Below are 24,201 nucleotides of genomic sequence, written 5' to 3'. Positions count from 1 at the left end.
TGAGAAGTCTTGTCCTTCAGGAAGATCGTTTTGACCTGATCTAGAGCCAGAAGGGACTTCAAAAGCTAACCCCTTTTTTTTTGTTGTTGTTTGTTTGGTTTTGCTAAACAGTTGAGGAAGCTGAGTTCTGTGGGGGATGATTGACTTGATCATACTAGGCATAATCAGGATGTAGGGTTTAATCTAATCTAGGTCCTCTGACTCTATTAACTAATGCTCTTTCCACTGTACCTTACTGGCTCTCTTGTCTCATTTTTTATTACTTTTGGAAGATTAAATGTAATGGTTTAAATGGGCATACTTGCCAGCATAGCTTATGGACCCTCTCAACCTGACCATAACAAAACATGTTGCCAGATTTTTTTCAGGGTTAGGGCCAGTTTAATTTTTCTGCCTTTCATAAGTATTTTTCATTTTTAAAAAAGAAAAAAAGCTCTTTAGACATTGGTATTCCTAGCTTGTGTTGTGTATCTGTGCATGGAGTATGGAATGCTTATAGTAGATAGAAAGCCCGTCCACTTCGGAGGCAGAAAGACCTGGAGACCAGGTAGCTCAGTAAGACTGGGAGTTGTAGATTGGTGGATACAATTTCCTCCATCCAGACGCACCCTGGTCCCTCTCCTTCCCTTGCAAAGTGTGTGTGTAATGCAATATAGTAGTAGTAGTTGTGCAAATGTAGACGTAAATGTGTATGTTAATACCTTTGTGTGAGAATTTCCCTCAGTACAGACGGAACAAACCCAAACACTCTAGTTTGTAGATTAGGAGGTAATAGGGAGAGAATGATATGCATTGTATTTTGAACTCAGACCTTCCTGACTCTTAAAGTTCAGTAGTGTATCCACTGTCATGCTTTTTCTGTAGAGATTTAAAATGAAACTCTTGTACTTTTCTTTTGGGGATAGGTCTCCTTGAGCTCAGGTTGCTTTGTTCTCTCTATAAGAGGTAAGAGAAGTGGAGAACTGCTAGGTCAAAATGTTGTTTACTTTGTTAAATATGTTCACTGTATCCCCTGTATTTGCTTAATTGTTCTTCTTACAAAGGAAGGGTTAAGTCTGGATGGTTTTTTCCCCCTCTGGCGATGACTAAAAATAAATGTAATGCCTTGCATTGATAGCCATGTATAATAAAAGCCACTTATATACATTTCTTTCTCTGTCTTCATATTTCTTCATAGTAATTATTTTATTTAGTAAATAATTAAATTAAACTGGTAGAATTTGCTGGTTTTGAATTACCATTGCAGATCTTTTGGACTTTTCAGAGGATTCATCTGGTGTGCCTGGAAACATAAAGAAGACCACAAATAAACAAGGAGATAAATCAAAGGAAAACACTAGGAAGATTTTTAGTGGCCCCAAACGAGTAAGTACTATTGGCAATTTTGTTTATTCTTTGAAGTTCCCCCCCCCTTTTTTTTTTGCTTGGCTTTTTAAAAAAAAAGGTTCAGATCTCTTAAGAAGCTTATGTTATAGAATAAAATGTTTTGCATATGGTTCCTATAGATATGACAGAATTTTTAAAATAGAGAAGCATTTTTTTGCTTAAAATTTTGTGACTTTTTTTCCCTTTCAAGTTTTCTTATTGAAAGAGAGTAGAATGTGTGTGATTTTATGTCTTTTTTCCTGTACCTTTTTATACCAGTTTCCAAGAATGTTGTCTGTCTGAGTAATTCCTCACACATAAATTATTTGGTGCTTATAGAACATGAACTGTTCATTAGGCTTAGGGAAAGATGGTCATTGATTAATTGTAGAATCATGTAAGTAGATGGGGAAAAAGTAGCTTTCGGCAGTTATACAATGGATAGTATGTGTGTGTGAAGGTGATTGTAGAGCCCTATGTAAATGTTTTGTTTTTTAACTGGGGGGTGTGTATTAAAGGCCTGTCATTATTGGTCTGGAAAACTTAAAGGGACCAAAGATAACAATTTATATTGGCACCTTTTCTTCAAATGAGGCAGTGACCTGTTCAGGATCACATAGTATTTTCGTGCACATGAGAGAGGGGTGGGGGTATGTGTGGTTGGGGGGGGGGGGTGTGTGAGAAATACACTCTGGTACTCTATATAAATGACATTTTAAATTAGTTTATTGGACTAGCTAGTCTTTAAGGTCTTTTTCCAGCTTTTAAAATGTATTTCCTACAGTACTTTTCATTTAATATTTAAGATAATTTATTTGGGGCAGAGGTGGGGGGAAGTGATTGTTACAAATGGTTTAGAAAGCAGTGTTTCAGATTAGTTTTGGTTGAAGAATCATCTTAGTTTAGGCCTTGAATAAAATAAACTGGGCATCTGAATAGTACTTTTAAAATATTAAATACAAAATATCAGTGGTACAACATCTTTAGACAACTGTTCAATCATTAAAAGTCATGACTTTGGGAGCAGCTAGGTGGTGACGTGATAGAGTACCAGCCCTGCAGTCAGGAGGACCTGAGTTCAAATTCGGCCTCAGACACATAACTAACACTCACTTAGCTGTGTGACTATGGGCAAGTCATTTAACCCCAATTACCTCACACACACACAAAAACAAGTCATGACTTTGCAAAGGTGGGGAATTATGTAGAATGTTGTATATAGCAGACATGGTCAATATGTTGGTTTTTCAACTCTTTACAAGGAATATCTTGTTGGATATCAGTGACTGGGTTATATTTGGAAAGGAATATGATACAAAAACAAAAGGTATCGCTAAAAGTAAGATTACTTTTTTTTTTTTGTATCATGCTCATATCTGCCTAAGTATAGGAAAGAAAATAATTCCATATAAAGAGGTTGAATAGCAAAAATTATACTTATATTAAATATCAAAACCAAGTTACCCATCCAAAAAAAAATCCAGACCCCAGCTTGGTATTGTTATCATTCCTTTTGATATGTCTAAACAAAAGTCCTCATTGCTATAACAGCAATGATACGCTGGTCAGCAGTAACACAAGCCATGTGCTCTTCATGTAGTCAGAAGGGGGGGGGATGTTTTTTATTCATCCATATATGCATACAGGCATTGTTTTTGAGTATGGTCTCATGATTACTGTTTTCCTCATGAGAAGAAAAAGTTCACCTCTTCTCTGTTATGTCCAACCCCCACATTTTAATAAATGAAGGGTTTGATTAACTTAAACTTTGGCTAGTGGTAAAGGCAGAATCAGAAGATGCAAGATCTCCTGGCTCAATCCAGTGCTCTTTCTGCTGTGCTTTGATGTCTGTCCTTGAAAAATGCTTTATAAATTTTCATGAAAGTTCCAAGAGGTCTTTGTAGGTCCCCTGAAGCGTAGTTTTCAATTGTGTGGTGACACATCTGGTTTAAAAGGCCTTTAGAAAATCACGAATTAGAAGCCATCTGGTAGAAACTAACATCTATGTTCGATTTGGGGGTGGGGGCAGTTGGGGTTAAGTGACTTGCCAAGGGTCACACAGCTAGTAAGTGTTGAGTGTTTGGTCTGAGGCCACATTTGAACTCAGGTCCTCCTGACTTCAGGGCCACTGCTTTATCCACTGCACCACCTAACTGCCCCAGAAACTAGCATCTAACAAGGATATAGACCATTCCTCTACCTTTAAAGTAGGGCTTTTTGCTCCGTGGCATATAGTAGGCTAAAATATGAAGAAAACAAAACAGGCTTAAATTGTGGTTGAGTTACGGGATGGTTCAACAACAATACTTACTAAGAAACAGAAAGACACCTCCTTTAGAAAACATGGAAGAAAGTATTCAGCTAATAACTAGATATTGGTAAGCATGGAAAATAAAAAAAAATACATAAGGATACATTGTGATAAAATAAGAAATATCAGAACTGAAGATTAACTAAGATTTGTGTGGAATGAAAAGGGAACACCTTTTTTGTTGTTTTTTTTTGTTCTGTTCTTAAGATAAGAATTTGTTCTTAATCAGTTTGTTTTTCGTGCATAAATAAGGACTAGGCCTGATTTTGGGGGACTTCAGATTCAATAGACTTCCATTAATGTAGACTGGCACTTTTTTCTAACATTTAGAATCAGAATTGCTTAGAGCACCAAATGATTAAATAACTTTAACCCAGGTCTTCTTGGTCTTCTACCCAATGTGACATACTGCCTCTCATTCATAAAGAAAGGAACTGAAAAAGGTCTTTTTAGAAATTTTGGTCAGGATACTTCATGATACCATAGAGGATCATAAAAGGGTGGAGTTGAGCAGATTATAAAAAATAATCTCTGAAGTCTTTACCCACTGCTTTGATATGACCTCACACACTAAGCTGGATTAGAGCTGTAGCTTTATTCCTTAACTAAAAGGCTTATTGTCTGTTTCGGTAAGGATAACATCTAAAATAGTCATGAGACAATTCATTAAATAAATCTGTATGTGTATGTCATCTTGATATGAAAAACTGCCAGAAAAAATCTAGTATAACGCAAGATAAGTAATTTCCATGAACATAGCTTCAGTTTTTAATTTGTTCTCCTGTTTTTTTTTTTTTAAATTATTTTTCAGTCAGTAAAAATCAACTTTCTTTTTTTCCCTTCCCTCTCAACTAAGAAAGAAAAACAAAACCTCTGTTACGAACAAGTAGTCGAGCAAAACCAATTTCTGCATTCACCACTTCCAAAAATTTTATCCCATTTTGTGCTTTGAATCCCATCAGTAGATGAGTAACATATTTGATTATGAGTCCTCTGTAATTATAGTTGATTAATAAGCTGATCATTGAGCTAGAGTCTTTCAAAGTTCTTTGTCTTTACGATATTGTCTTTGTATATAACTTGTTAATATGATTCTGCTCAACTTATCCTGCATCATTTCATACAAGGTTTTTCTGAAACCATCTTCATAATTTCTTACAGCACAATAATATTCCATCACATTCATATCTCATAACCTGTTCTTTCATTTCCCCACCTGAGGGGCATCCCCTCAGTTTCCAGTTCTTTGTCACCACAGAAAGAGCTGCTTTAAATGTTTTTGTTTATCCTTAATTATTGTTTATTTTACTTTGGACTAATTCCTTCCTTAATTTCTTCTCCCTCTTACTCGTTTCTCTCTCCTCTAACCTTTACCTCCTTTTCCCCTGATTAGTATTCCTGTAGCCAACTTGTGTTTTCTTCCTTTGATCAGTTCAGATGATGGACCTGTTTTCCTTTTTTTTTCCTTGAAAAGATCATTCATAGAACTTTTATTTCACTCATAACAACTTAATAGTCATGTTCTTAACAATTCGGAATGTTCCTGAAAATTCCATAAGACAGTAAACAAAGCTAATCATCATTTCATTTCCCTGCTAACCTTTTATAGCACATGCGTGTTTGGTGACTATCCAAAAAAAACCACAAAAACAAAAAATCCTTTTTTTAAAAAAAGTTACCATATGGGTTTTTTGTATAGTGAATTTATGAATATCAAGTGTTTCATTTTTATTGCTTTTTTTTTTTCTTGGTGAGGCAATTGGGGTTAAGGGACTTGCCCCGAGTCACACAGCTAGTGAGTGTTATATGTCGGAGGTCGAATTTGAACGTGGGTCCTCCAGACTCCAGGGCTGGTGCTCTATTCACTGTGCCATCTAGATGCCCATATTTTTATTGCATCTTTACTGTACGTATGATCTTAGGTTGCCCAAACTATTTAAATATGAATAAAATGTGTTTAGCAAGAATAATGAAGTTGAATGGTGGTAACTTTACAAATAAAAGAATGTGAACTGTTTATGCCCTTCCACAGAGCAAACTGTCTTAAGGGACATTTTTGCACGTGTAGTCATAAATGTGTACGTGTTGAGATTGTATATTCCAAAGATACGTATGGCATGGCATGTAATATCTATGGGGCATTTGTTTCTGCCACAGCCATGAGTGCTTCAACCCTAAAGTACTGTGATAATTTATTCCCCTATAGTATTATGTTCAGTTTGCTGGGTAAGTTATTTTTGGCTATAACTATATTCTTTGCCTTCTGGAATATTATTTCAGGCTCTCTACTTTTTTATATTGGTGTTTACTACATCATATGGTGAATCTGACTGGATCCTCAGTATTTGAATTCTTAATTTCTGGATACTTACAATATTTTATTTTATTTTTTTTAATTTTTGACCTAGATAGAAGATTTTGGGTTTTGGCTCTGATGTTTTTGGAAGTTTACATTGTGGGGTTTCTTTGAGGAGGTTACTGATCATTCTTTCCTATTTCCAGTCTAAACCATTTTCTTTAAAGATTTCTTGAAATTATTTCAAGTTTTGTATACCAATATTTCTTAGTATAATATTTTAACTTTTTTTGATCATGGTGTTCAGATGTGATTCTTAAATTTTTTCTCAATCTATTTTATAGGTCATTTGTTTTTGCTCTGAGATCTTACATGTTTTGTTTTTTTCAATCTTTTGATTTTGTTAATATTTCATGTGGTTTTATGGAATCATTGGCTTCGGTTTATAGTCCATTCTGCTTTTCCGCAGGTTTGTTGCTTGGGCAAGGTTTTGTACATATTGTGCTAAGTTGTTCATGCCCTTTTAAATTTTTTCTTCCATTGCTTTCATTTCTTTTCTGTTTTTTTCTTCCAGCACTGCTATTTAGTTGTTTTTTTTTTTTTAATAATTTAAACTTTTTAACTCTTGCTTAACTCTTTTAGGAATTCTAGTTGAATTTTTGCCCAAGCTCTGTTTTTCTTTGAGGTTTTGCTTGTAGGTCAGTAGATGTTTTGGAGTCATTCTTGTCTTCTGGGTTTGCATCTTGAGAATTCTATTACTTTGACAGGTTTTTATGGTGCAGTTCTTTTTTGTTTGTTTGTTTATTTATTCTTCCAGCCTTCATCCTAACTTTAGACCGTATGTTAGGGCCAGGCTGAATGTGCCATTAATGAAAGCTCAGGCCAAAGACCTGCAAGCTCTCAGTGCTTCCCAAGTAATCTGATCCAGGGAAAAGTCTGATCGTTGCTCCCTGGTCTGAGCCGCACCACTGCTTATGTGTTTGTACTCAGTACTGCTGCTTTTAGCTTTGGGATTGGGTCTGGTGTGTTTTCTAGATCTTCTTGGGTTGTACTTCATGCTGTTAATCCACCATCTTGCTCCTTCATTTTCTAATACGTGTATGATTTTGAAGGGGGGTGTTGATATGATCTGAGAGATGAATATAATATTGGGACTCCAGAACAATGGTTTTTTGAAATGATGGGCAGGCTAGAGTAAACAGAAGATACCAGTAAGACCAGTTGTGTCCGACTCTTTGTGTCCCCATTTGGGGTTTTTTTTTGGGCAAAGATACTGGAGTGATTTGCCATTTCCTTCTTTAGCTCATTTTGTGGATGTGGAAACTGAGGCAAATAGCGTTTAAGTGACTTGCCCAGGATCATACAGCTAGTGTCTGAGGCCAGATTTGAACCCAGGAAGATGAGTCTTACTGATTCTAGACTGACACTATCCACTGTGCCACCTAATTACCCATTTATCATTAAGATAAAGATGCTATGTATGTAACTATTGAATTGCTTGCCTTCTCAATGAGGTGGTTGGGGAGGGAGGGAGGAAGGGAGAGAATTTGGAGCTCAAAAGTTTTAAAAACGAATGTTAAAAATTATTTTTTACATGTAACTGGGGAAAAATAACTAAATTTTTTTTTAAGGTAAAAGTGTTGCTATTTTGGGAACAATACACATGGAAAATATATTTCCATTATGTATCCATTGGAAATATAATTGGCTTCTAGATATGCACTATGACCAGACATTGAAATAGTTTATTAGTTTAATTTTTTAAGTAGCAGGGATATTTTTTATTAACCTATCTCTCCCACTACCCCCTTTTCATCATTGAGTAGATTTTAAAAATATATTCCTCATTATATATCTACATAGTCCAGCAAAAGAAATTCTCACATCAGCTATGTCTATAAACATCTCATTCTGCGTTTTAATTTCATCACCTCCCCATCAGGAGGTGAGTGGTATGGTCCATCTTCATTCTTTTGGACTTGTGGTTTATCATTGCACAGAGTTCTCAAGTGTTTCAAAGTTTTTTCTCATAGTATTGTTATATAAATTAGTCTAATTCTACTCACTTCACTATCTGTTCATAAAGTTAGCGTAGTAATACTCTATTACATTCATAAGCTATGATTTCTCTATCCATTCCCTGAATTTTGCCCCTCTATTCCCTTGGATTTTCAATTTGGGGTTGCCACAAAAACAGTTGCTATGATTTTTTTTTTTTTTTGGTACTTATTTCTTCTTTGATTTCTTTGGTGTATGAGTCAAATAGTGATATGCCTGGGTCAAAGGGTATACACAGTTTGATGACTTTGTGGCATAGTTATTATTTTCCAGATTTGCTGAACTAATTCACAGCTCCATAAGCAGTGCACTAGTCCCACATTCCCTCCAACATGCCATTTTCCTTTTTCCATATCTTTGCCATTTTGATAGGTTTGAGATGGAATCTCACAATTGCTTTAATTTGCATTACTATAATTTTTAGTGATTTGAAGCATCTTTTCATAGGATTGTTGATAGATTGGATTTTCTCTTTGCATATGTTGAAGTTTATCTTAATCTTACAAGTTTGAATCAATTATATATATTAGACCTTTAACCCCACCCCCAAAAAAACTTCTGAAGATTTTTTTCACTGTTACCTGTTTCCCTTCTAATTTTTACCACGTTAAATTTGTGCAGAAATGTAAAATTTTATGTAATCAAAACTCACCATTTTTTCTTTTCTGTAGCCTCTCTATCACTTCTTTAGTCACGAACTCCTCGCCATTCATAGATTTGAAAGGTAATTTCTTTTTGCTCCTCTGATTTGTTTATGATGTGACTTGGGGTTTTGTTTTTGTTTTTGTTTGGTTTGGTTTGGTATTTTGGGGGCAAGGCACTTGGGATTAAGTGACTTGCCCAGAGTCACACAGCTAGTAAGTGTTATGTGTCTGAGAACAGATTTGAACTCAGGTCCTCCTAACTCCACTGCGCCACCTAGCTGCCCATATGACGTGAATTTATATTTAGGTCATGTATTCTTTTGGATCTTAGTGTGTGTATATATATAGTGTAAGGTGTTAGTCTTAACCTAATTTCTGCCAGACTACTGTTCAGGTGATAATTTTTACCATTTCAGGGGATAATTTTGTCTGGCTTCCTGTCCTAATATAAATGTTTCCATAGGTGCTGAATTTGAGATAAAGATTGAGTTATTCTCAGCAGGTAGTTTTCTCTTTAGCATTGTATGAAGTATATTAGAAGTTATTGGGAAGATATTTGGATCCTTTGAAAGAAAAAATGTTTTCTTTGTGATGAAATAGCAAGTATAACTTCAGGAAAGTTTTGTAGTATTCTGGTTTTTCCACTAGGAAAAAGAAAGTACTGGGAATATCAGTGGACATAATCTTCAAGACACGCTAATTTAAATTTGCCTTATGAAAATAACCTTATTGTCCCACACTTCCCCTTCAAAAACATACACACAAATGACTGTCTCTCCAGTGTTGTTGAAATATTATAGTTCCTAATTCTAGAAACAACCATTTCCGTAATACCTTTACATTTTCTCCTTTGCTCTGTTCATTAATTTTCTGACTATTGCACAAGTTAAGCAATCATTAACTGTAGAAGTGAAAAGTTTTGAGCCAGAGAGTCTTTTGCCTCCTAATAGCCTTGAGATCTGATATTCATAAAAAAATGTTTGCATCTTTTTTGAGGGGGATGGGATAGGAGTCACCTATTATCCACACATGTTGCCTGGTTAACCAATCAAACTAGTTGTTTCTTCCTTCACAATCTATATAGCAGAATTTATTTGTCCTGGTTTGGAATATCTAGCAATAAGATGTGTAGTAGAAAGGAAATATATATGGGTGTGCACATGCGCGCGTGTGTAATATTGAGGTTTTAAGAAAACAAATTATACCATGTTTTTTAAATTAGAAGGTGATTTATTTAGCACATATACATACACACATTCTGAAGGTTTTAGATTATGTAAAATTATATGTGTTTAAATGTGTTGGGGGTGCGTGCATATGTGTGTGTGTATATATATAATTTTACATAATTTACAGTCTTCAGAATAAGCTTTTGTTAAAATGGACTTCTTAGTAAGAGTGTTTTGAATGAAATTTTGACTTAACTAAACCAAGTATTCTTAGGCATTTAGAATATTCTGAGCAAAAATATCCAGTGTTTTAGTGAATAAATCATGTTACTCTATTGTCTTTTCTAATTTAATTCATTTCGGTGTACACTGAAACCTGTTTATGATGTATTCTAAAGCACTGAATGGATTTGTTCATTTGAAATACTGCATTATAATGGGATTTCACTTAGAATTTTTATTATTGCTGAATGGATTAGAGAACATCATTACAGTGAACCATTAGTGAAGATTAACATATATAATATGTAACATCTATATATTAACAACTAATCTGGACATCAGCTATGACTGGTGGCTGATTCTTGATTTCTTTTATAGTAGGGCAAAATGTAGTTCAGGTGAAAGAGAATCAAGACTAGAATGAGGATAATCACAATAAAATAAAAGGTATGTTCCTCTTTGGGAAAGAATTACGAGCTTGAGGAAAGATTGAAGATGAGAATGAGTAGGGAAATTCCTGGAGGGGATTTGACATCAAGGACAGAAATGAGGGATTCATTTAGGCATAAAAATGGGAGGAGGTGTAGTACCTTATCCTTGGAGAGACTTTGGGGTCAGGACTTAATAGAAAGAGACTGGAGGGATAGACAGGAGTGAAAAACTGGGAGATTAGATGGACAGAGAAGAGAATAAGTATTAGTAATAGAACAGCTAGTATTGTCAGTTGTGGTCAGATCTGGGTACACAGAAGCTTAATAAATGCTTTGCTGATTGGGATCTGAATGACTCATTCTGAGGGGGTATTTGTTTGAGATTTTACTAATTGACCTTTTCAAGGTCTCCCCAATCCCTAAGACAGTGTGTTTTTCTCATCCATAGAGCGTCTGGTTTCTTTCTGTTCCAGTAATTTTTGCATTTTTGTCCATCCCTAGGGAAATGTCAGGATAGAAACTAATTCATAATAGTCACAGCAAGTTTAAGAATTGTATTTCATTTGTCATTTCTAAAAGGTGTAAGAAAAAGAAAGCCTGCACTTGATTATAGTAAATAAAAATATTTGCTGAACCTTGTTTTCCAATGTAAAGGACTTGTAGAACATTTAATAAATTTGCAAATTTTTCTTCCTTGCTCTGTGCCTTGGAAATACATTTCTGGAGTGATTCATGTTTCAAATTGTGAATGACATACTGCTTTTTTCACTGTCCTGTGTCTTATACCCAGGAAACATAACTAACCTCATTGTGAGAGATCTGTGAGGTGAGACATCGTCTTTTAACAAGCTTGTGATTTGACTGGGAAGTAAAGCTCTTTGACTAGGGAGTTCCCTGCCAAAGTGTGGCAGCACATATTCCAATGAAGACCTTTAAGTTAGAAGATAAATGAGATTAATAAAAAATTGTTTTAAATTAAATACTGATTTTTTTTTTTGATAGCAGTTTTAGCACAGATATGGGCATAGGACAAAGTATGGATAATTTGTTGCAAAGGTATAGAAGGATAAATCAAAACTGGAGCCTGTTTTAAAGATAACAACACTTGTTTTCTCATTAGAGTATATTGAATCTCAAAGATAGCTTTGAGGTGCAGGGGTGATGGATGAAATGGGTCACTCAGAGCCTAGACCTAGAGGTCTTTGAGCTTCGGAGTAAATTTCTCAAAAACTAGTCAATAGGGAACTTGAGTGTAGTGTAACTTGGGTATATTTATGACACCTGCATTGTGATTTTGCATTATTTTCTCACTTTTTTGTGAGGCGATTGGGGTTAAGTGACTTGCCCAGAGTCACACAACTAGTGAGTGTTATGTGTCTGAGTTCGGATTTGAACTCTGGTCCTCCTGACTATAGGGCCGGTGCTCTATTCATTGCATCACCTAGCTGCCCCACGATCTTGCATTATTTTAAACATTAGTTTTGTATTGTAGACTCTTGCTCCATTAATTTAAAAACTGAAGGATCACAAGAAAGCTCTTTGGATTTGTGTAAAGTTCCATCCTGCCCTGCTCCCAGAAGCTATTTTTCTAATTTGGTATAATGGGGTTTGGAACTGATGTGGCTGTGACAATTGTGAAGAACAGTGATAACGGTCATCATTTTAGCAATTTCAAGCTCACTACTCTGGGAGAAAAAATTTGCCAAGAGAAATAGGGAGAAATTGGAATATCAACAGCGTAACATCATTGTCTGTCATGTTTTCACTCTTGTACTGCTGTTCATGTTTACCCTCTACTTTGTATTTCTACCCTGTATTCCACTATCCACCATGCTTTTTTTTTTCTCCTGTTGGATGCCAGTGATTCTATAATAGAAGTCAGTTGAAAGACATATAAAGAATTTTGCTTTACAGGCAACATTTCAGAAAAATGTAGTGAAGTGCTTGTTAGAAAACCTTTTCTTATTTGTTTGAATTTTAGGGCCATCAGGGTATAATGGAAAGCACTCTAAAGACTAAAAATGAAGAAAACTGAATTTTAGTCTCAGTTTTGCCACCAACAAGCTACATAGCTCATAATAAATCATTTTACTTTTCTGGGTATGCTCATGTGGAAATTGAGGATGACTAGACAGTCATTTTTCTTGCTTAGATCTCTTCCATCTCTAAAATTTTGTTGTTCCTGCCTTTATATCCAATTATGTTTCTGTTACATACTATTATATATTTTGGAAGCTCACTGCTAAAGCTTAATAATGAGATTTTTCTATAATTTTACCCTGGTCAGAAAGATACTCTTCATTGTTTTGTTTACCATGATTAGTATTCAGCCACTGGCAGATATAGATAATATTTTCTCTACAGATCCATCTATGATCTAACATGGATAAAAAAAAAATTATTAGAAAGACTGACTGCCAAATGTCATACCCACAAATGAAAACAGCTCCTGAGATAGCAAGCACCCTTTTGACTTCTTGTTGTATAGACCTGAGAGTACTTAAATTTATGTTGGTAACTATATACTAAAGTTATTGAAAAACCTTAAACCTTTGATTCTCAGGAGATGGAAACACTAACCTCAGATTCCTTTTGCTTGATCTTATTGTAACTCTAGGAGAGAATAAAACTGTAAAGTGAAATTGTTTCAACAAGATTTTATTTTTCAGTGATTAATGATGTTTTAGTTAGGAGACTTCATGATCAGGAGACGGTTCCTTCGATACTATACTTGGGATTGTAAATAGGATAAATTTAAAATGTTTACAACTAACAATAAAATTTCTATGTCTTTCTAACATTGCTTAAATATAAAATGTGAATAACTAGATCAGTACTATATGGTATTTGGTGAATTTGACATTAAACATTTTTTCAGGTTGTGGTTTTTTATTGTGTTTTAATATGAGGACTGAATAGTTTCTCTGGCTTGACAGTTTTTCTTGTATGTATCTTTTTAACTGTTAAAATAATCTTAAATATGTTTGAATCACTCTGCTTCTAAAAGGGCAGGTGGTAAAATTTCTCTGTAGAGACTTAAGCCCCACAAGCTTAACAGTATTGGGGTATTACTGCTCCATGTAGTCATTCTCACTTGCTTTGCGTTAGCCTTGATTCTTTATAATTCTTTAATTTATAATTTATAATATAAAATTTGTAATAGCTATCCTACCAAACTGTGATTTAGGTCTTGGTTTACATCACGAATGGGAAAAACAATTGTTATCTCTGTAGGTGTTCAGAGAGCAGCTGGTCTTTGAATCTCTGATTCTATGAATATTATAGTAAAAGTAGAAGTAAACCAGGGCTGACACTGTATTAGAGCCTTGTTTCTTTCCTATCAACCAGCTTGTAGTGTTTATTAGTTAGTTATCTGGCAGTCCAGAATTTTGTGTGCCTTTTTAATCTTGTGATGTAGCACATTTTGGAGTATATATCAAATGTTATATTTATGCCCTTTCGCTATTAAAACTAGAGTGAACCTCAGTTTTTTTCTTTGTAAAGTAGTGGTAATCGCTCTTAAGCTACCTAACCACCAGGATTGTTTTGAAGCAAGTACTTTATAAGCCTTTAAACACCATATAAATGTGAGTTGTTGGTTTATTGATCTGGACACAGCAAACTTTGTACAAAAAAATAATTTTTTATAACTGTCCACAAGATGTATTGGATAACTTGGTTGTTATATCATTATAGAATCATAATATTATAGAATATAGAAAGGATAGCCAATCTGTAACTTTTCAGTTTATTTTGTTCCTTTATCAAGTTTTATTTAGTCTTTTTCTTGCCATACTTAAAAATGCCCCTATTCTCTCAAATTCCAAGTTCTTGCATCGCAATATCATGTTAGGTGTTTATTATTTGACATTCAGGAAAAAGGATTTAGGCGCATATTATTTATAATTCTAATCAACAAACACACCACAAGACCAGCTGTTATGACTATGAAGATGTTGTAGTAGATAATTCTTTAGTATCTAAATTTTTTAAAGAGTTGCAAATAATTTTAGTTTTTTATTTCAGAAGTGATAGCTTTTCAAAGGTGATAATAGCCCATTAGGTCAATATTTTTTAATAGCTCTTCTAACTTCTGAAGTGAGCTTTAATGTGATGTTTAAATGTTTTTTAAAATCCCTTTCTTCAAGTAAGTACCCTTCTGTTGGTCTGTTTTGAATTTTAATGCCATTATTGGATTTGTTGGGTCATTTTGAAGCTATGGCTCTTCTATACTTTTTAAAAGACTAGTGCTTAAGTAAATGTCTCTTTAAAATGAATCCTAGTTGTTGTTGCAAAGAGATTTCATGTTGAATTACTTCATCAAATGTAATTTGAGAAAGTTTCTAATTATGAAGATAGCAAAGATTTTGTGCTTTTCTGAAGAGTCACATTAAAAGAGTAAGGGCATATTAATGTACTATGTATAGTCATTGATGATTGCATATTCTTAGCACCATATACATTTATTCATATAGAGGAGAGATGCTACTATGCATCTTTGATGAGAGTCATACTGAAATAAAACCCTACAAAGGTGGATTGTAGCATGTAGCCTTCTATTCGTTCAGGGGTTTGCACCGTGTATGAATAGAGTAATAAGTAAGGGCACATTTCAGTGCTTTGTCACCTCTTTTGGTTTAGAAATACTAGAGGAAGAATTGCAGTAAAAACAGTCCAGGTTTCTCCAAAGATACAATATGCATGTGTGTCAAATAAAATATATCTGTTGGGTCCTTTAAGAAGCGGTGTAGAATACAGAGAATAATAAGAAAACTTGGAGAGCTTCTTAAATTTTGAAGTATTGTTTTCATAAGTCAGATGTAAATTATACTAAGCTGTAAAAATCCACAGTAATATAATACTAAAAATAAATAAAATCAGCAAAACTTATGATAACATCTCTCTGAGGACTTTTTCATTAAATTCTTGATTTTTGTTTTTCTATTGAGGTTGTCACACAGTGAGGGGCCCAGTTCAATTCAACAATAAGCTACAGTGACCAGTTTCCTTTTTTCTTGCCCAAAATCAGTCTGTTCATTTTTCATAAATAATCATGTGTTACATAGTTTGCCAGCTTCCCTTTGCCTCTTATTGTTGTGCTCTTCCATATGATAACCTTTTAAATTATTGAAAGAAATACTCTATTTTTTGTACTTAATATTCTAAGTTGCTATTCTTTACAATACTTAAAAGAATCAGAGATTGATTGGTTTAGATTCTTCCTTTATCAATTTAGATGCCAGTTGCTGTATACCTTAGTAAATGTTTTCTTGAATTGCTGTGAAAAAAGTGAATTGGCTTGCTGTGAACCTCCCTGCTTTTGGAGGTTTTCTTTGGAGGTATTCTTTGGAGAATTTGTGTCACCAAAGACATCGATATTTCTTTCCAATGGAGAAAATGCTGTTGCAACATTAGTCTTTGTTGATGATGTATAGAGCCTACCAAACCTTAAAGAGCTATATAAATGTCAGCTGTTATTAAATGGTTACCTAGTTTTAATCTCAAAACATAAAATAATTCTGAATTAGATTTTGTCTCATTCTCTTAACAAGCAACTCCACACCCACCCCTACTGTATCCTATTCTTCTGTCTCTTTGGTGGGTATGAAAGCAATGCTTCCTTTCTCAGTTTTAGTCTCCTGCCTAAAATCTGAATTTCTGGTGCCAGGCCTGGCTATACTGATAAATATTGGGACAAATCATAGAGGACAAAAGCCAAGACTTAAGAAAATCAGTCCTTCTTTGCAGCCTTGGTTTCTGCAGTCTGAAGAAAACTTACAAGAATCAGATGTCCCCAAAGCACTGTTATTATAGTACCCAGTCTTTACCCAGTACCCAGTCATCTAGATTATAAGTGAATGCCACCATCTGCCCACAAATATGAAACCTGATACAGTGAAGATCTAGAGTATGCAGTACTATAGCTAATAAAATAAGCTGATGGTAGAAATTGGTTGGATGGATTAATGACCACCATTCAGTTAAGGTTTTCTGGGCTGGTATCCATAGGATACCAAGTAGTAGAAGAGAGCTATAGTAATGACAACAAACGGAGGGTTGCACCCAAATTCAGCTTTCTGTATTCTTCTTTCAAGACTCTTGGGGCCATGAGTGAAAGGCAGTTCTAGTGTCTGTGGGCCTTGATGCTCATTTCTCATTTTGATATCTCCGATAGAAAGAATCATGGAATTGGAATTTAGAAAACTGAGGGTGATGATATTATCACTTATGATGCCTTTATAATGAAGGGCCAATCCAGGAGTTAGAGGCTAAAAGCTCCACTAGGGGAATTGGAGTGAAGTTGGCATTATGAGTGACATGGAATATTCTTTTTTCCCCTAATCCCAGTATGGCCACCAGTTATTTTCCATCTACTTTGTATATATATCTCAGTTTGCAGTTTAGTTATATGCTATTTCCTACCTCAGACTAAGCTCCTGGAAGACAGGGATGGTTTTTGCCTTCCGCTGTGTCTCCAGCATGTGGTATAGGAAGCACTTAGTGAATATAGATGGATTTTTGCTGGAAGAAGGGGCATCTCATCTGAACTTGGAAAACTGAGTAGGTTTTAAGCTGACAGAAATGTTGACTAAGACTAATGAGTGAAAATTGTAAGAAGAGGTATTGCTCAGTAGAAGAAAACACTTGTAAGAATTAGAGTGGTTAGAAAAGAAAATGATGTGCTTCAGGGGGTAATGAGGTCCCAAATAACTAGACTTTTGAAGCAGAGGTTGAATTATTGCTAACGTGTCAAATGAAGCATTTTGTAAGATTAGCTGGGTGTAATGGAATAAATCTTACTGTGCTATGCCCTGTTCAGGCAATAGTCAGATTATTACCTGCCATTACAACCTTCAGATTTTAGGAAAGACTAAGAAGCTGTTAAAATGACCAGAGGACATTCCATCATGTCCTATCTCTTGCCTGATCTCTAGCCTCCCTCGGAAGATACTAGAAAGCCTGCTGGTTGGTCTGCCTGCTGTAAGTCTCTTCCCTCTTCAATCCATTCTGCACTTAGCTGTCAAGAGTCATCTTCCTAAAGTGTAGGTCTGACCACGAATTTCTCCCTCCCACCCAGTGGGGAGGAAGGAGGGAGGTGTTTATATTGTGCTTAAGGTTTGTAAAGTGCTTTACATATATGATCTCATTCGATCCTCACAACAATCTTAGAAGGTAGGAGCTTTTATTATCACCATTTTACAGATGAAGAAACTGTGATTAACAAATTAAATAACTTAACCAGGGCCACATAACTAATAATTGTCTGAGACTAGATTTGAATTCAGGTCTTCTTGATTCCAAGCCCTGAAGCCCATCAGCTGTGCCACTTTTCTGCCTAAAAGATGTGAGGTAATGAGAGCCCACACTGGGGCTGTGGCAGAGGAGAGAATGGTAGATTAAAATGGACAGATCTTACAACAGATTGGAAGTGGGTGTGTGATAGGTCTCACGGCTTAGGATTTTGTGTAGGAGTCAGCCCAGGAGTTAATGGGAAGCCCTTAGGAGTGAAAGAAACCCTGCAGACTCATAGAATTCTGATGAGGAAAAGCATTTGTCCACAAAGATCAAGAGATCGTATTAATGTAATGAACAGGGAATACAAAAGTGTGGCTTGGAAATATGAGAATAGCGTTAGGATTGCTCAAGTTTGGAATGAACTGGGGTGAGGGAGGAAGTTTTAGCTTATATTGAGGGGAAAACGGTGTGGGGATCAAAGAGGTAGGGGATTGGGAGGTCTCTCGAGGTAGATGGGACGTGATAATGGCCAGAGCTAAACTCTTAATTTATTTCCTCTGCCAAGGGAAATGGAATAGACCCCTTAAAATAGAGCAAGTTGCCTTGGAAAGTTTTCCCTTTACCGAAGGTCCTTGAGACAAAGTTGTGGATGGATGAAAGCAAGGCATGAAGTAGAAAGGAAACTGAAAATATGAGGTCTCCGAAGTCCCTCCTAACTCAGAGAATTAGTGATGTTTTGAGAGCAGCAAGGTGTAATGAAAAAAATGATATGAATGGTAGGAATCTGGAGGCCTAGACTATATAGTCTGCATTAATCCCAAGACTTTAATTTTAATAAAGTCTCTGGCCCTCAGTTGTCACCTCTGAATAATAAAGTATTGGACTGGCTGACCTCTAAGGTCACTTTTAGATCTAAAATGAGAACAAAATAATTTTGCTTTATTGTATATCTAGATACATTATAACTAGTCTACATGACATAATTTAAACAAAGCAGTACAAGATCAATGTCTCTTTTAAACATAAAGTGGAGAGTTACCTTAAAGAGTTAAAATTTTCAAATATTTAATAGAACCTTCTAAAACCCCAGAATACTATAGCTTACTGGGAAAATGTTAATTATTATACCACTAGCTGATCAAGTTGTAAGCAGTTAGTGAACTTTACTGTAATTCTGGCAGTTGGCCATTTGTGTGCCATTAAGTCATAGAGTGTGTCTAGCTTGAAATCAAATCTCTGTAATACCATATAAAGTATGTTTCTGGTTATCCAGAATCCAAACATTTAGGAAAGAAAAATAACCAGATTTTTCCCTTCATCCACCATGTTTAGTTTCAGCATTAAGTTTATTTTATTGTGTTTGAATATTTAAAAAGCTGAAAATGGTTGGTATATAGAATGTAAAAATACAAAAGAAAAAATCTGAATCTCTCAATCCAATTAAGGAAACAATGAGTGCCTTTTATGTACAAGGTACTTTGCTACTCTGAGAGATTCAAAGATAAATATAGTACAGACCTCTTTTTCTCAAGGAGCTTATACCTTGATCCCCATTGCTGATTCTCGACTATTCTTCTAACCTTCAGTGACCTTTCCTCTTTCCAGGATTATTTAATCCTTCTATATCATCTGCTTCCCATCCTTGTTGTCATCTATCAAACTATGGTATATTCTCCCAACTTTATTAGAGACTTAAATATCCAGTTCATTCATTAATGATGTCACCTAGTCTCCACCTCTTGGCTTCTTACTGCTCCCTTGTTCCCTTTCTGTCCTGTGTGCTCCACAGCCCTCTTCTCTCCGCCCCTCCCCCTTCTAGCTTTTATACAGCTCACGCTTAAATATGTACCTGCTTGCTTCTATCTTTCTTATCCCTTTTGTTCCTGAGAGATGAGGAGGGTTAAGAGAGAAGACTTAAGGAGGCCAAGCAAAGAGATTTCAAGAATGAGGGGTTTGGTCAGCAGCATGAAATACTATCTAGATTTCTTCAGTAATTCTAGAATGAGAGGTACGTTGTTGTAGTAGGAAGAGCCCTAGATTTTGAGTTTCTCCCTGAGTTCTGGTGATCCAGAAGATCTGTTTAACAGTTAAATTTAACTCTTGTATATTTTTTTCTCAATTCATTCCTGTCCCACTAACTAAATTGAATTGGTATTTATTTTCATAAGGTTCTCTGTTCATTTTTCTAATGCTCATACTAACACTTTCCATACATTATCTCAATATTTAGGAAAACCATGAGGGATATTATTATGCCTCCTTTATAGATGAAGAAACTAAAGCTCAGAGAGATTTAAAAATGACTTGTCAACTAGTGTGTGTCCAAGGCAGATTGTGGGTCAGTACCCTGAAAACTAAAAAGGCTTCTCATTTCCTTATTTTGGTAAGAATCATTAAAAATAAGAAATTCTTAATTTTAAAAATAATGCATTGACTTATTAGGAGACCATCCATTGAAACCTTTTAAATATCCCAAGCTAATTCCACATCTTTAGCTAGCATTAAGAATTGGCTCGTTTCCATTATGACTTCCAACTACACTTATATCTCCCTGACTTGCCTTGAGATTACTTGTATTAATGTCATTTTCAGTTTTCAGCTATCCTTTATTTGGCTTGCATTCTAATCCTCACATGGACCAATTTAGGTTGGAGTAATCCATTTTTTCTCCCACCTGCATGTTAATACCACTTGAACTCTTCCTTTTGGGTTTCTTTTGGCTGCCATTATTATTCTACATATATCCATATTCATAAGCTATGTTTTATTCTTTTGAGAAGTATTTATTGAATTTCTAATACGTGCTTGGAGCTGCCTTAGAAGAGCAATTCAAATATCTGGATTTTTTAAATCATCTGTTATTGTTTTGCTACATTACACATAACAAACCTATTTTGGAGGAATGTGTATTTCAGTTCTCATCATTTCTCTAGCTCCTTTAGTTGTGACCTTATTCAGCACATTCTCTAAGTATACAGAGCACTGTGCAGGGGAATACAGTTTAGAAAAGACTTGTGTCTGCCCTTCTCAGAGTTATTAACAGGTCTTTGAAGAGGAACTTTCCCTGCATAATGCTAATGAAACAAGCCTCTAAATTTGGAGAGTTTTCTTCTTTCTTCAACATGATATTAACTGTTGTTTTTTATGTTGAGCATTTTCAGTGTATTTCAAGTCAGTGTCTTTCAGTTTTGTTGTTTTTATATAATATTGAGTCAAGATAAGCTTCCAAGTGGCAATTTGGAAATATATATGCGTTGGAACTTTGGGAAGTTAGGATTAATATCACTCATAAAAGCATAGAGTTTGAAGGAATTGTAGAGGTGATCCAGATCTAGTCTAATCCCCTCCTTTAATAGATGAGGGAAATAAGATTTAGAGAGTTTGATTTGCTCAAGGTAAATAGTTGATGTTATTTCAAGATTTTAATAACAGCCCTATTCATTTTAATGAAATAATTGATAACCCTTTCTGTTTGGAAGCCTTCTCAAATCAAAACCTATTGCATATTATGCTTCATCTGTTTAGAAGTTTTAAGTAAATACCTTTTGTTATAAAAAAAAAAATACCATCCGTCAAACTTACTCTCTCTGGCAGACACATGAGAGAAAGATTTTTTACTACTCCAAATCTGTTTAGAAAATTCAAAATTCTGTCGTCAATAATGAGATCTACATCCTGAGCCCCAAGTTCTCCCCTGAGTTTCTTTCTGTCATCATCAGTTGCCTCATGGACATTTTGAACTTGATATCCCAGAGACATGTTATATGCAGTATGTCCAAAACAACTCATCTTCCCCTAAAGCTGACCTTCTTCACACTTGACTATTTCTTTCAAAAGCATACCATTCTTCCAGTCTTCATGATACTTGACTACTCACTTTTCCTCACCTTGATATTCATCCAGTGAGTTGTCAAATCTTGCTGCTTGTACTTCCACAGCAGTACTAGCATCCTATCTCCTTGATCTGTATTCACTGAGCTATCACCTTAGTTCACCTGTGAGAAGATTCCCTCTTTCCTTCAAACTCAAATGCCACCTTCCAGAATCAAAGAATGAAGGAATGAATCATAAAAACTTTTATTAAGCACTTCCTGTGTGCCAGGTATGCTGTACTAAATACTGGTAATGTAAATACAAAAATAAGATATTCCCATGTGGAGCTTATATAAGTTCTAATGGAGGAAGAGAATAAATAAAGAGGGAACTGAAAGGAGTAGGGCATATGAAAGGGGGCTTGGTTTAGGGGTGTTTGCTGAGAAATAATATGGAGTCATGAGTGTAGGCAAGAAAAAGTGAAAGCTTACATGTTGATGCCCAGGCTGTTCCAAAGGTAGAATCCATGGTTCTAGTGGGAGAGCAATAGACAGATAATTTATTAACCACTTAGCATGTGCCAGGCATTGTATTAAGTGCTGGACATAGAAATGTAATACACTTAAGGTGCTAACAGTCTAGTGGGGGACTGGAAAAGTTGCTGAAAAGAGCATGGGTGGAGGTGACAGTGTGAAAGTGGGAGAGTCGAGAGTAACGTGGGGAAGAAAGTGAATATGGCTGGCCTGGATGTTTCCTCAAATAGAATGCCTTCCCTCCTTTCCAAACTACTTTCTCTTTATTTAGTATTTATTTGTGTTCATTCTCTTTATAGTTTGTATATTCTTATATTTATACTTGTTGTTTCCCATTAGAAAGTAAGCTTCTGAGTAGGGATAGTTTATTTGTATTTGTACATTTTCTGGCATATAATAAGTGCTTAATGAAACCTTGGTGATTGATTTTCATAAAAAGGAAAAGAATTAAGTCTGCAAACTGTAGACCAGTGAGCTTGACTTGGATCCTAGCTAAACTCTAGGTCTATTACAATAGTTAGTGAATATCTAGTAAAGGATGCTATTGTGATCACAGAGAACCAGTCTGGCTTCATTAGGGATAGATCATAAAGACAAATCTTACTTCCTTTTTTTATAGGCTTGCAAAAATTGTATATTAGAGGAACTGCACAACACAGTGTTTACCTAGATTTTAACAAAGCATTTGATGTAGTATTTTGTGCATTTCTTTTCAGTGAGATGGAGAAATGTTAACCAAATGATAGTATAATGAAATTCAGATCTGGTTGGACTCCAGATCATCATTAATGGTCCTTTGTCAGCTTAGAAGAAAGTCCCTATTAGTGTGCCCTGTAGCATTTTTACTAGTGACTTCAGTGAAGGCATGGGTTGCATGCTCCATAAAGCTGAAAGGGATAGCTCTCACTCTGGGTGACAGAGTCAGGACAACCAGTCTTGAACTTTGAAATGAATGAAATAAGGCAAAATTTAATTAAACTGTGGGTCACCAGTGGAAAAATTTAAGAAGACTTGATTGCATGTTTGGGTTAAAAAATGTACTTCAATATAAGATAATAGTTCACATTTATACATCACTTTTAAGTTTGCAGAGTGCTTCATATACATTACTGTATTTCATTTGATCTTCAAAACCTGCTCTTTCTGTAAGGTAGATGCAGCTAGTATCTCCATTTTATAGGAGACTGACAGTAGTTTCAGTGACTTGCCTAGGGTTATGCAGCCAGTAAATGTGAGAGGCACATTTAAAACCCCCCTATCTTCCTGACTCTCGAAAGTCTAGTTCTAGAACCATTATACCATGCTTTCCCTCTAATTAGATGAGAGAAACCTATCTTCTCAATATATCTTAAAGACATTGGTGATTTTAGTGAATTGTAAGCTCAGTATGTCAGTGGCCTGGTAGGGAAGTTAGGAAAGCAAAGGCCAGAATAAAGAGGCACATGTAGTGGTCTCTTTGTGTGCCCTTTCCTCTTTTGTGGAACACATGTAGAGTTTTTTGTTTAGCATTGGGCACCACATTGCAGGAAGGGCATTGATAAATTACTCTGAAGTAATTCCTGTGTGCCAGGTATGTTGTACTAAATGCTGGTAATGTAAATACAAGAAAATAAGATACTCCCTGCCCATGTGGAGTTTATATAAGTTCTAGTGGAGGAAGACAATAAATAAAGAGGGAACTGAAAGGAGTAGGGCATATGAAGAGTATCCAGGTTGTCCTGAGTCTGTCACCCAGTGTGAGACCTATCCCTTTCAGCTTTATGGAGCATGCAACCCATGCCTTCAGTCAAGTCTCTAGTAAAAATGCTACAGAGCACACTAATAGTGACTTTCTTCTAATTGGTAAAGAGCTTCAAGTTAATGCCATATGGGTTGAAGGAACTAGAATGGTTTAATCCACTTCCAGGAGACTTAGAAGGGATGTGATAGCTGTAGTCAAAGGGCTGGCACGTGGAAAGAAGGGTTAGCTTAGTTCTATTTGACTCCACAATATAGAACGAAGACGAATGTATGAAGACTGCAGAAAGGCAAATTTAGATCATGTAGGGGAAAACCTGATCCTGATAATTAGTGATCTCAGTGTAGATCCTGTGGAAGATCTGCTGAGGCTTCCTGTGGAGGAA

General features: G+C 35.4%; 1 protein-coding gene across 3 annotated transcripts in view; it reads left to right on the top strand.

The window, feature by feature from the left end:
* The window catches only part of WAPL (WAPL cohesin release factor), a 104,486-nt gene that overhangs the window by 35,471 nt on the left and 44,814 nt on the right, over window positions 1-24,201 (top strand). For 2 of the 3 annotated variants that reach the window (XM_027846322.1, XM_027846320.1), the window contains exon 5: window positions 1,247-1,365. In XM_027846322.1, coding sequence (XP_027702123.1) covers window positions 1,247-1,365 — 119 coding nt within the window. The remainder of the gene's footprint in view (window positions 1-1,246; window positions 1,366-24,201) is intronic. The other variant, XM_027846321.1, reaches the window with a different exon arrangement.

Source organism: Vombatus ursinus, unplaced genomic scaffold (genome assembly GCF_900497805.2).
Source record: "Vombatus ursinus unplaced genomic scaffold, bare-nosed wombat genome assembly UNPS02015129.1, whole genome shotgun sequence".
In the NCBI taxonomy this organism is placed as follows: Eukaryota; Metazoa; Chordata; class Mammalia; order Diprotodontia; family Vombatidae; genus Vombatus; species Vombatus ursinus.
This window is presented reverse-complemented; position numbering and strand designations above follow the sequence as displayed.